We start from the raw sequence: 12,900 nt of genomic DNA on the forward strand, positions 1-12,900 counted from the left end.
GCCTAACCCAGCAACACAGGGCGTAAGGCTGGAGGGGGAGGGGACACACCCAGGACGGGACGCCAGTCCGTCGCAAGGCACTCCAAGCGGGACTCAAACCCCAGACCCACTAGAAAGCAGGACCCGGTCCAACCCACTGCGCCACCACGCCCCCCGAAGAGCTAAATATTAAATTGATATTAAATATTAACTATATCTGAGATTTATCCAGAACCTAACTGGCGAATTATTTAAGGGATGTCTGCATCCTTATGCTTTTCCTTATTGTGACTTAATAGTAAAAGTGGTGTGGAGGTACAAACAAAAGTTATGAACAGATTTCCAGTCCCAGTTGTGTTCATAAACTGAGTAGGAAATACAAAAATAATAATAATACTAATAGTATTATCCTATTCTACCCTATAATATTGTCCTATCTGAAGAAGCTTGACACCCGTGTTTATCAGTAAGTTTGAGAAACTGAGTGAGTCCAGGTTGCAGGGACGTGAACTGGACGATGGTGCCTCGGGGTTGGAGACGGCGACCTTCCAGCAGGGGGCGCACCTTGCCGTTGCGGTTGTGCACCCTGAAGGCCATGCAGGGGGACGTGAGGAGCAGCAGGGACTCCTGCTCACACAACTTCTTCCTCAGCCGCTCCACCAGCTTGCCTCCCTTGTTGGCCTTCTGTGGGGGTGAGCGCACACACACACACACACACACACACATACACACACACACGTTTATCACCTCTTTTATTAATGACCCTTTTAATAATGACAAGGACACAGTGGGGACAACAGGGGACATACCTTCTCGCGCTGGATCTCATTTTTGATCTGCGAGATCTTGATCTTCATGGCGTCGATATCTTCGTCAGGGACCTGGGGGATGGGACAGGAGTCGGACTCGTCCACGTTCTGGAAGGCGAGGTCGGCCAAAGGGATGTACCACTTGCAGTCGTACTGCTGACTCTTCCTGCCGGGACAGACAAAGCGTGAGGAATAAAACTAACTGGCGCAGCGAGACATCGAACACGCTTCGTAAAAGTCAGCGTGCGGCAGGTAGACGCCGCCGAGGACACTGTTGCTAAGCGACAGGAGGCGGAAGGGCGCTCACCCGCCCGTCATCTTCTTTAGCTTGGCACAGAGCAGCAGGTCCGTGAAGAGGAAGACGTGTCTCAGCTTCCGGGCGCCTTCCACCAGCTCCACCATGAAGCTGTCCTTCAGGAGCTGCCGGTGCTGCGGGGATGAGAAATCAATCAATCAATCAATCAATAGGAACTGGGCAAGTCTTCGCAACTTCTGAGTCACTACTGCTGTAAAAAAAATTAACAGCAAAGTCTACAGTGTTTATGCAATGTATCTGGAATAAATGTATTAGCATACAGTATAGTAATTATTAATAATTAACCAAAATCTTTGTCCACCAATGTTTTCTTACTCTATATGGGCAAGAGGTGGCGCTCTTGTACACCGATTATTACAGCTGTAATCTGTGTGTTTCTCGCTCTCTCCTTTCCTCCTGGCCCTGATCAAGCGCTCCGTTTACAGACAACTGAGTTACACATTTTCAAGATGCAAACACTTCCCATTTTATTTATTTACAACAGCATTTTCTTCTTCTAACACCTATTTTCGGACTTTTTCCGTCTCTTGCCGCATCTACGCGACCCGTGTTTCCCAGCTGAGCCGATGGATGGAGGCAGAGTTCAATCAAAGGGGACCGGAGCGTCTTGCCGCCGTGATCCAACTCGGTTCCCTGGTGTTTAGGGCTCGTGTCGGTGATGAAGAACAAGGTGAGGAACACCGCATGTTTATGGGATCAATCAGTGAGCACTCGGCACTGAACAGGAATTGATGGTCCTTGTATCTAATCAGTATTAATTTTGATGTGGATCAGTTAATAAAGCATTTTTTAAATTTCTTACTGTGTGTGTGTGTGTGTGTGTGTCTGAGAACTGAGGGGTCAGCAAATACTGCATGTGGGTAACAGTTGCTCACATGGACACAGCAAACTTAACTGACATTTACTGCCCATCCGAGTGTGTTTACTGTTAATGCAGCACAGTGCATCACCTTGAGACACGTTCCTACTGGGGTGGGGTGTGACCACACCGAACTGCAGTCTGATGTGAAACCACCAGGGCAGGGAAATGAATGAATGTTAATGTAAATGTACATGATGCCTTTCAGGAAAAAGGGACATGCTGTATGTATTGTATGTAGACACAAAGATACACACACACACACACACCGTGTTCCCCACTCGTTTCTTCAGTTTGATCCCCAGTTCACTTACAATCACGGTTATGACTTATTTATTCATCTATATATTTACATGTCCGGTACCTTTGTCTAGAGTGACTTACAGTGTTAGATAATCAACTTTACAGTGATTTACCCATTAAGACAACAGGGTAATTTTTACTGTGTCACTACAGGGTGAGTACCTTGATCAAGGCCACTGCAGCAGGAGCGGGATTTAAACCCAGGACCTTCCTGCACAGTCGAGTTTATTTTAGCACAACGCTTTTCACCGATGAGGGCCTCCATGGACGGTTTCCATGGCGATCACCAGTAAGCGGTCTGGGAAAGGCTCTCGCCAGACTGTGTGAAACAGCTCGGAGGGGGTCACCCGGCGGGGAGCGAGGAGAAGATAAGGCTCTGTGTGGGTTGGGGGTGGGGGGTCACTTCCAGGAATGTGCAGTGTGGGGGGGTCCAGTTGACGTCTCGCTCAGACAGACAGGATGAGGATGTGTTCCTTCTACTGGACTTCCCTGACCTGGTCCTGACCGATAATGAACACCCCCCACGCCCACCTTGCCTCTCAGCTCTGTTTTTTACCCTGGTTCAGGGTACGTAGACGTAGACAAGGCAGAGGTGACTCAGCGCCTGATTCATTCACATCCGGAGGGGTCGAATGCACTGCTCCCCTACATGTGACTCTTCCCGCCAGTGTGGAGTAAACACCCCCGTAAACGACGTCTAAAACAGACCATGTCTGGGTCAAGGCTCCCACCCCTGATGCAGAGCATCTCCCCGCACTCTTCATCACATGATGGCGGAGAACGTTGATAGCGGTGTACAAACTGACATCCCAGACCCTTCCGGCATGAAGAGAGATGATGCAGAGTGAGCGTGGTGACTTACCATGTTACTGCTGTATACTGGGCTACTTACAGTTTTAAATTTACATGTATTTACTGGGCAGAGACTGCTCTCCTAAGTGGTGTAAGACTAAGAGTAAAAAAGAATGCACCAACAGCAGACAAAGAGCTTTAGACACAGACCCTAAATTATGGACACAGCTTGTGTGTCTGACACCACCATGTTGCTGGTTCACATCCCTCCAGTAGCTCCTATAGAAGTGACATTCAAACAGCAAATTCATAGATAATCATAGCAGATGGTGTTCGACTCATTTATGGAGCTGTGAGGAAATCGTCAGACAAGCGGCTCTCAAACAGATGGATCTGAGACCCTTCTTGAGTGTCGAAAGGGATTCAGCAGCTCTGAGGAACACAGGGAGCTCATTCTTTCATACTAGGGCCAAAACTGAGAACCAACAGACTTTCATATTTGGACCCCTCATTAGCAGGACCACAGCTCTCCTGTTGGGGTATAGGGAGTGATAAAATCCTGTAGGTAACTGAATAATTTACTCACTTCAACAGCTGGAGAAATTTTTACTGTATAAGTTCAAGGAAAGTCCCTTGATATTTACATCAATTCACTGAGCTGACAGGTTTTCTCTATAGCAATTTAGAAAATTAATCAAATTAATCAACCTACAGTTATTTACCCATTTATACAGCTGGGTAATTTTACTGGAGAAATTTGGGGTAAGTACCTTGCTCAAGGGTACTATAGCTGAAGGTGGGATTCAAACCACAACCCTTGAGTTCAAAGGACCAGCACTAACTACTACACTGCCAGCTGTCCCCAAAACCACCGGACTACTAGGGTACTTGACCAAGAGCTCTACAGCTGAAGGTGGGATTCGAACCTGGGTCCTCCACGCCACCTGCTGCCCCATGTGAGGCTCCAGCCTGAAACACTAAGTACATAAAGAGCTGCACTTTCCAGCATTCAGCTGCGAAGCAGGACCCACTTCTTCTTCCTGTGGCATTATGGGCCGACACATAGATAAACAGTCATCTTCAACCGGAGGAGCATGGTGTCCAGCGGAGGATGTGACCGCACCGGCGCTCAGAGTCCCGAGCCGCTCCAGATGGGCGATGAGGAGCGACATGGCGGTTAAACGGCGCTTTGATTTCCATAACCTCCTCCCACATCCCCCCCGGTCAGCCAGCGATGGGCTCCCAGCCAAAAAACACGGTCAGCTCAGGACCCCTCCTAAAAACTCCAACCCAGATATTGGGTAAGACGGTTAGCCCCCATCCCCCCGCCCCGAACCGGACCGGCAGATGGGGTAAACCGGCCAATGAGAGACTGGCCCCGGAAGCTCCGCCCAATCGGACGGTGCCGCGGACAGTTCCGAGGTTGGCTGAGGAAGGGGATCAGACCCCCCAGGGTGGCGCCTGTCCCCTCCGAGTTTATCCCTGGCACCGCAGCTGCCTGCGTAGCCGAGCAACGGACCATTGAGAGAAGAGCCTGTGGCTCCGCCTCCCAAAGACCTTTCCAGAAAGACCACAGGACTGTGAGAGGGGGACGGGTGCTGGGACAGAAAGGGGTCCAGTGAGGAACAGAAGGAGAGTCAGAGACACATGCAGGCACACACAGACACACACACACAAGTTACAGTTTTTCCACCGTATAAACAGCAGGTGGATCGGTGGTTAAAATCATCACCTTGTACTTGAAGGACCTGGATTTGAGTCCTGCTCCCACTGGAGTAGGTACTTATCCTGAAGTGACAGAGTAAAAATTACCCTGCTGTAAGTAGGTGTACAAAGCCAAGTCTCTCTGGATAAAAGTGCCCAATAAATGAGGAAACAAAAGAAATAATAACAAAACTGGGATGGTGGTAGAGAAGTGCAGCGGGAAACACCGGTGTGTCACAGCTGCTGGGATGTGGGTTTAAATCCAGCTCGGTCTTGTGTGGACTTTGCATGTTCTCCCCGTGTCTGTGTGGGTTTCCTCCAAGTGCTCTGGTTTCCTCCCACAGTCCAAAGAAATGCATTTCAAGTGAACTGCTGACTCTAAATTGCACTAAAACTGTGTGAAAGAGTGTGTGTGACTGCCCTGTGCTGGACTGGTGTTCCTTGTAGGGTTCACTCTGTCTCACACTCTGTGTTTCTGGGATGGACTCTGGACCAGCGGTTATTGATTATGAATGAATGACTGAATGGATAATAAAACTGGTCCTCACACTTCTCTGACAGTGTGATGCTCTCGCAACGTGGATCAAAGACCCCAAGTGGAACCCACGACCCTCCGGCAAAGGGCCTCACCTCTCCCTTCTTGACCGTCATGGACTGCCGTCGGGGCGTGATCTCCTCATTGATGCTGGACAGGAAGTTCTGGGAGATGCGGAGGGCGTCCTGAAGCAGAGGGTGGTCCGGGTGGCTGGGTGGGGTGTGTTTCAGCAGGTCCTGCAGCGGAGGGGGGCACCTGTTACCTGTATCACCTCAAGGTCATGACCTACACTGTGAGCATCTGGTGAGCGTTTCGCTCTCAACACACACACATTTGGTGACACACGCTCATCGCTAGACAGCAGGAGTCCAGGTCCATTCGAACCCTGTCCGGACCGTGTACTTACGTGAAGCACCAGGGTACCGCGGGTCACTCTGTCCACTGGTTTGTACAGCAGGGCTGGGGGGGCAGAGACAAGCCTGATTTCACACGAGGACCAGCACATGTAGCATGACTCTCTCTGTGTGTGTGTGTGTGTGTGTGTGTGTGTGTGTGTGTGTGTGTGTGTGTGTGAGTCTGAGTCTCATGTCTGGCCTCACCTTCCAGTGACATCTTCACCGTGTGATCCTTGCACTCCTTGCTGCTACGGACCTTGAGGTTCTGACAAAAAGAGGAGAGTTTGTGAGGGGAAGCGAGGGAGAGTGGCGTCACTCAGGTCCTCTTCATCTGCACTTTGCTTACATAACAAACATAAATAAACAACACGCTGCTCTCACACTTTATTATCAACATTTATTTACGCGAAACTTTTATTATAAGGATACTAGAGCAGGAATGGGGACGTGAACCCACACCCTCAGTTCCAACACAACTACTCGAACCCTTACGCCATCTCCTGTCACCATGGTTACCCTGCTCCTCCAGTGCTTCTAATAAAAGTGAAGAGAATCTGCTCATTTCCATACAGGAGGCCGCATGACAAACACACACCCGCAAGGCTAATAAAAACATCAGTTCCCCAATAACCACTTCCAGTGCTCCTGGTGCCCGCATGGCCCCACTTCCTGTTTTGAGCAGCCGCAGGAATGCCGCCAGGGATTTGGCATCGTCAGCTAATCGAGACGCAGCGGTGACGTTCCGAGAAGGGAAATGCCACCAATCCCTGCGCGGGTCACCGGCGGACCGTGTTGAGTTTCGTCAAACAGGAAGTAGGTCAATAAAACGTCACCTCCCCCCCGCTGACGGGTCAAGGGTGGTCAGACGCACGAACCACATGGGGATCTGACCGTAGAATTATTTCATCATAACACTGGCTCTTTTCTCCAAGGTAACTTTCAGTACGAGGTTTGTACACTAAACTACTACACTGATTTACCCATTTGTACTGTATCAATTCAGGGTAAGTACATCGGCCATAGGTACAACAGCAGGAGGTGGGATTCCAACCTGGGTCCCATGGAGGTCTTCCCAAAACCAAATTCTTCCACACACACACACACACACACACACACACACACACACACACACACACACACACACACACACACACACACATTTTCTGAACCGCTCGTCCCATACAGGGTCGCGGGGAGCCGGAGCCTACCCGGCAACACAGGGCGTAGGGCCGGAGGGGGCTAAATTCTTCCACATTTTTTCATTATTACGGTCACCTGACATGCTGACATGGATCAGCCAATCATAAAGCTCTTTAAAAAAATGAACCAATCAGGAGGTGGGACATTTCCAGAACCTCAGATATGCTTCTGACAATTGGGGTTGACAGCATGGGACTGTGCCAAACCCCACAGCCCCTCTGCAGCCTCCCCACCCCCCAGGGGGAAAAAAGTCTGCAAAAAAGGCTATTTACCTCGGAGATTTCAGCAAACTGTGAGTTAGCTTGGCTGCACTTCTCGGCCGTTTCCACGGCAACCTCGTAGTTATCCACAAAGGCCCGGTAGAGTCCAAGCTGGTTAGCCTGAGGGGAGGAGAGCAAACACAATGGTCAAGTGTTTACCGTATCACCTCATCTCATCTCACCACACACACACACACACACACACACACACACACACACACACACACACACACACACGCACAGCTGCTCCCGCCTTCATGCTAGCATCACTCATGTGTCACCTGCTCTAAAGTGACAACCTTTATTTGCGACAACAGTTGGCGAAAAAACAGCACACCGTCTGGAGCTGGTGATAAAGACAGAGTCAAGTGGTACCACGGGGGTCACGGACGGGCAGTGCCAACACCCTGGGCTGAGCCAGGGGCACGGCGCGCGCAGGGGACGGTTGCCACGGCAATGGACCGCAGCTCTGAAATGACTGATTCGGTGGCACCTGGCCAAATTTGGGGATTTTGTGTGTTTATCCACATCTCTCACTGCTCCTTTACTGGTGTACATTTTTCGGGAGAGATCAAGTCCAGCGATTGTGGTTCTACAGCTGCGCATGTGAACAAAGCACCTGCCGGTGCCGCCCGCCAACGCTAATGAATAAGTGCTCAGTGATCGTCATCGACGAGCAGCTCTGCTCCAGAACCAGCACAGACAGCAACTCTTTAATAGATTTAAACTCGACGTTTGGGGGAATTAAAGGCGCTGCTTAGGCACTGTGTTTAATCATCGCAAACCACACATCCAGACAGCACAGCATCCGCTTTTACCACCGAGGGCAACTTCCAGGGGGTTTGTCAGGTAAAAGCAGGATGAGAAGCGCCGATCCTCGGGACAGACTATTCAAGAAGGATCTCAAACCTAACTCTTTCAGAGTCATTTCTCTGTGGTTCTCAGTTTGAACCCTGATGTGGTGGAACGAGTGCCCTCAAAACTGCTGAATCCCTCCCACACTCAAGAAGGGTCTCAAACTCATGTCCTTTCAGAGCCACTTCCCTCCTGAGTTCCATAAATGAGTCCAACACCATCTTCCATGATTATCTATGTATTTTCTATTTGAACGTCACTAGGAGCTACTGGAGGGATGTGAACCAGCAACATGGTGGTATCAGACACACAAGATGTGTCCGTAATCCAGTGTCTGTGTCTAAAGCTCTTTGTTTGTTGTTGAAACACTTTTTTTATTCTCAGTTGTGTCTCGCTTTGGGAAAAAGTGTGGTTGACGAAAAAGTGTAAACATAAAGTTATCAATCCTTCTGTCCAGGCTACTACTGTGCAGCTCCCATAAGAGCCATGGGTGTAGATGACAGTAAATCCAGGTATCCTGCTCATGAGGTTCACCAGCAACGACACCACGAAGAAGGTGGCAGCACTCAGAGGTAACTCACCTCACGTGACCTCAGAACCAAAAGGTCCTCCTTCTGGGAATCCCAGTCCTGATGCAGCTCAGACAGGCGAGCGTTAAACATCCACCACACGAGGACGGAGAGACATGGTGGAGGACAGTGCTGGACAGGGCATGGAGGACACCGTGGAGGACATACGAGAAGTTCGTACCGCGGGAATACAAAAGGAGGCCACCGACAAAGAGCCTCCGGCCCCCAATCGATCACCTCCACCTGAGCAACGCCCAAACTGCCACCTGCGGACACCGTCCGCTTGGATTTGTCCATCCACCGGTTCACTCATCTGGTGCTGCGGGACTCAGCACTGCTCCCGTGCTCCTCTCATTCACCTCGTCACTCTCGATGAGAGGCGGTTCAGAGCGAGTTCACCAAACGCTGGGGGGGCAGAGCGGGTGCGTGTGTGTGTGGGGCATGAGCGGACATGTGTGTTCATGAGTCACACCACCACGATGTGATTTTTATCGTGTGGTCCGGGAGGCGGAGCAGCCAGAAGAAGATTAAAGCGTGTACAGACAACGCTGCTGTCCCCGGCACGTAAACGCACACGCGCGCGCACACACACGCACGCTGAGGGCAATTTAAAGTCACCAGTTCACCTGAAACACATGTCTTTGTACTGTGGGAGGAAACCAGAGCATCCTGTGGAGAACATGCAAACACTACACAGACCGAACTCCCCCAGAGTGCAACACCTTGCAAAAATGCATGCTGGGAGCTCACACCTTCTATTCAACCCATTTTACCCCCTCCAGGCTCGTCGCACACGTGAGCAGTAACCACCTGCCAGGTGTCATCAGGGCCTCTGAGGGCCAGCGCCTGCTGCCCCTTCATGGAGACCCAGGGTTCGAGCTGCATATACACACCACGCTGCGTATGCACTGTACACACACGCTCTACACTCATACACCGCACCGGCCGAGGCGCATGGGAGCGACCCGGTCGCCTTCCGAAGCTCCGGAACTAAACGTAGGGTCATCAAAGGGTCGTCTGTTTTTCCCGCCAGTGATCAATGCAGGAAATGTGGGAAGAACTTCCTGTGAGAACGACACACAACCCAGAACAAAGGCGCCTTCTGGGAAACACTAATGGAAAAGGGGCGGAGTCAACATCTACATAAACATTTCCCGTAATCTCGAGACCCGGCGATCATTAACCAATCCCATAAATGAGCCAATCGGTATCGGCTGCCTTCCGAACATGAGGAATGAAACAGCGGAAACTTCCAGAAGCGGACACCCCCCCGAAAGCTCCCCACTCAGATGTTGTTTCTTCCCAATTCGACACAAACACTGAGTCCCAACACATTTTAAACCATCATTTTATAAAAAATTCAGAAGCTACATGAACCAAGGCAACATCGTTAATTTAGTGAATATTCATTAGCACATGTATGATGTCATCATCACCAACACTAGAAACACGAATATTAATAATCACTGTAAAAAGAGAGTACAGGGGACCACAGTGGAGCCATGACGAAGCGTAGCATCAGAAGACGGAAATAGTTCATATCCCGAGAAGAGCTCACATGTGATCCAACACACTACCGTCACGTTTATTCATTCATTGGACACTTTTCTCCAAAGCTACTTACACTGATTTACCCATTTAGACACCTGGGTAATTTTTACTGTATCATTTCGGGGTATCTACCTTGATCAAGGGTACTACAGCCAGATCTGGGATCAGCAGCTCTAACCACTATGCCACTTGTGTCCCATAATAATAATAATAATAATACACACTGCATCCTACGGGGAGCCCCTTTAGTTCCTTAAGCACTGAGCTACCAGCAGCTCTGACAGACAGCAGGGAGATCATAAACCTGTGTGGCCCCTCTTTCTCACAAGGGAGCACCCAGACAGCTCCAGGACGCGCTCCCACTCACCAGCCTCTGGAAGAGGTCGCCAACACGCTGCTGGTGGTTCCACTGCTGCACGCGGGGAAGGAGCCCATCGTAGAACTCCTTGTGGATCTCGTAGAGCTCGGCCACTTTGAAGAAGATGGTCTCGATCTGCGTGACCGTCAGCACGGGCTGCGAGGTCGTGGCTGCCGCCTTCAGGGGCTTCATCGGCTGCGAGGGAAGAGAAGAGGGCTGCGTGTGTGTGTGTGTATGGTGGGACAGTGAGGAAAACGAAGCAGTGCCACTACAAAACAGCAAGCGGTGCGGCGGTTAAAGTGTCTCACTTGGGTTTCAATCCCACCTCCTGCTGTGGTACCCTTGATCACGGTACGTACTCGGAATAAATACAGTAAAAATTACTCTGCCGTATGTATAAGAAACCTCACATGTAAGACAATTGGGAGAAAAGGATCAGATGTATGAATTAATATTAATAATAAAATTAATTTCAGATCTATGAATTAAACTAATATTAAAAATAGTGCTGAATGCATGAATAATATTAATACTAATAGCATGTCAATATTTAATATTAAAATATAAAAACAAACTAACAGGCTATATGGACAGACAATATGCACACGCGAGCACACTGGCTGAAACCGCTTATCCTAAGTGGGCTCATGGTGAACTGGAGCCTAAGCCGGCAACACAGGGCGCAAGGCTGGAGGGGGCACACCCAGGATGGGATGCCAGTCTATTGTAAGCACCCTAAGCAGGACTCGAACCCTAGATCCACTGGAGAGTGGGACCCGGCCAAACCCACCGCACCACCACGTCCCCCTCAATATACAGATATACAATATTCTAATTCAAATACATATACAATATCTATCCCTATCAGCCTCAATGCAGAACATTATTATTATTGTTATTATTATTATCATCATCTGACACTTTTTCGAAAAAGTGACAAAGAGGTTTCTTACGGTGATTTACCCATTTACAAAACAAAGTAATTTTTACTGCATCAGCTCAAGGCAAGTACCCTGATCATGACAGCCAGACTGGGGATTTGAACCTGTGACCTTTCATGACAAGACTTTGAACGCCCCGCCCCGTCCCGCCCCGTCCCGCCCCGCCCCGCCCCGCCCCGCCCCACCCCTCCCCTCCCCTCCCCTCCTCTGCACCAGGCCTGACGTCATTTTCTCACCAGCAGCAGCGCCTCCAGCTGGCCGAGGTAGGTCTCCTCGCTGGCCAGGATCCCGGACAGAACCCACTTGCGCATCTCCAGGCCCTTCTCAGCATCCAGCTCCGTCTGCGTGGTAAACAAACAAGTCCAAACCAACAGATCCAAAGAGCAAAAACAAGTCCTCTGTGTGCGTGCGTGCGAGCGCACGCACTGGGGATGCACGAGGGTCTCCGGTTCACCGCGACCCCGCTCGAGACATGCGGTTTCGGACAGTGTGTGTGTGTGTCTGTGTGGGTATTAATCGTGTTAATTGTGTTAATCATCTTCATTGTGACAATTGTCTTAATTATACTAATTGTTTCAGTTATGGTGGTCATGGGCTAAAGGGCAGGGTTCTATGCTGCAGCGCAGGGTTTTCCGGTTCCTGGCTCTACACCCCAACCCCAACCCCCACCCCCCCTCGCCACTCACCGACTTGGAGGACTCCAGGGAGCCTGAGGAGAGCGTGTCACGGCTGCCGCGGCTCTTGGAGCCGAGGCGGGGCGAGGAGGCGGGCGAGTCGTCGATGTAGGGCATGATGTCGTGGTGCCGCCGCTGCTCCTCGGCCCGGTCCGCGTCGAACCCGTAGGTGGGCGGAGTCCCGCTGAAGGAAGTGTCTGGGGGAAGATGGAGGGAGAGGGGTCAGAGGTCAAAAGGGCAACTCGAGGGGCTGAATTGGACCCTACAGACTTCACCGGAAGGCTTATTGGGCCTAGTGCTGAAGGCACAGAAATTACTGCAATCAGAAATCAACGGCAACTGATCTACCAGCCAGGAGATGCAACAAAGAGGAGCGAGGAAAGATCCGGAAAAGGTCGTCAAATGAGAATTGCGTATAGTCAACGGAATCTTCTAGAACGCCGTACGGAGGTGAAAGGCGGGACAAACCTGGACTCCACTGAACTGTAGGGCCAGGAAAACAAGCAGATGGATGTTGGATTAAATTCAACTAGAACTGGAAGCACAAATGATGAGACTGAGGTTGGCGTCCTCCAGTGGACACGTCCTCAGAAGAGTGGATTCTCGTAAGAAGACGGAGATGATCGGAAAAGTTGAAGGAAACAGAAGAGGAGGACAGTGGATGGACTCGGTCTTCACAGTGACGGCGAACACACCCCGCTCGACACTGGCGGAGCACAGAAGTTTCCGGAAAGACTCCATATATGTGGTCAACGAGAGCAGACATGGACTCCCCGGGAATTAATAGCTACAGTAATGAC

At 50.4% G+C, this 12,900-nt stretch overlaps 1 protein-coding gene across 4 annotated transcripts in view; it reads right to left on the reverse strand.

Annotated features, from left to right (window-relative positions):
* LOC108921908 (breakpoint cluster region protein-like) overlaps window positions 1–12,900 on the reverse strand; it is a 63,448-nt gene that overhangs the window by 13,705 nt on the left and 36,843 nt on the right. For all 4 annotated transcript variants that reach the window (XM_029259470.1, XM_029259471.1, XM_029259473.1 and 1 more), the window contains exons 2-11: window positions 12,113–12,297; window positions 11,663–11,767; window positions 10,495–10,680; window positions 7,165–7,272; window positions 5,897–5,957; window positions 5,704–5,756; window positions 5,393–5,533; window positions 1,096–1,217; window positions 789–954; window positions 544–663 (exon numbers count right to left, since the gene is read on the reverse strand). In XM_029259470.1, coding sequence (XP_029115303.1) covers window positions 544–663; window positions 789–954; window positions 1,096–1,217; window positions 5,393–5,533; window positions 5,704–5,756; window positions 5,897–5,957; window positions 7,165–7,272; window positions 10,495–10,680; window positions 11,663–11,767; window positions 12,113–12,297 — 1,247 coding nt within the window. The remainder of the gene's footprint in view (window positions 1–543; window positions 664–788; window positions 955–1,095; window positions 1,218–5,392; window positions 5,534–5,703; window positions 5,757–5,896; window positions 5,958–7,164; window positions 7,273–10,494; window positions 10,681–11,662; window positions 11,768–12,112; window positions 12,298–12,900) is intronic.

This window comes from Scleropages formosus, chromosome 17 (assembly GCF_900964775.1).
Source record: "Scleropages formosus chromosome 17, fSclFor1.1, whole genome shotgun sequence".
NCBI lineage: Eukaryota > Metazoa > Chordata > Actinopteri > Osteoglossiformes > Osteoglossidae > Scleropages > Scleropages formosus.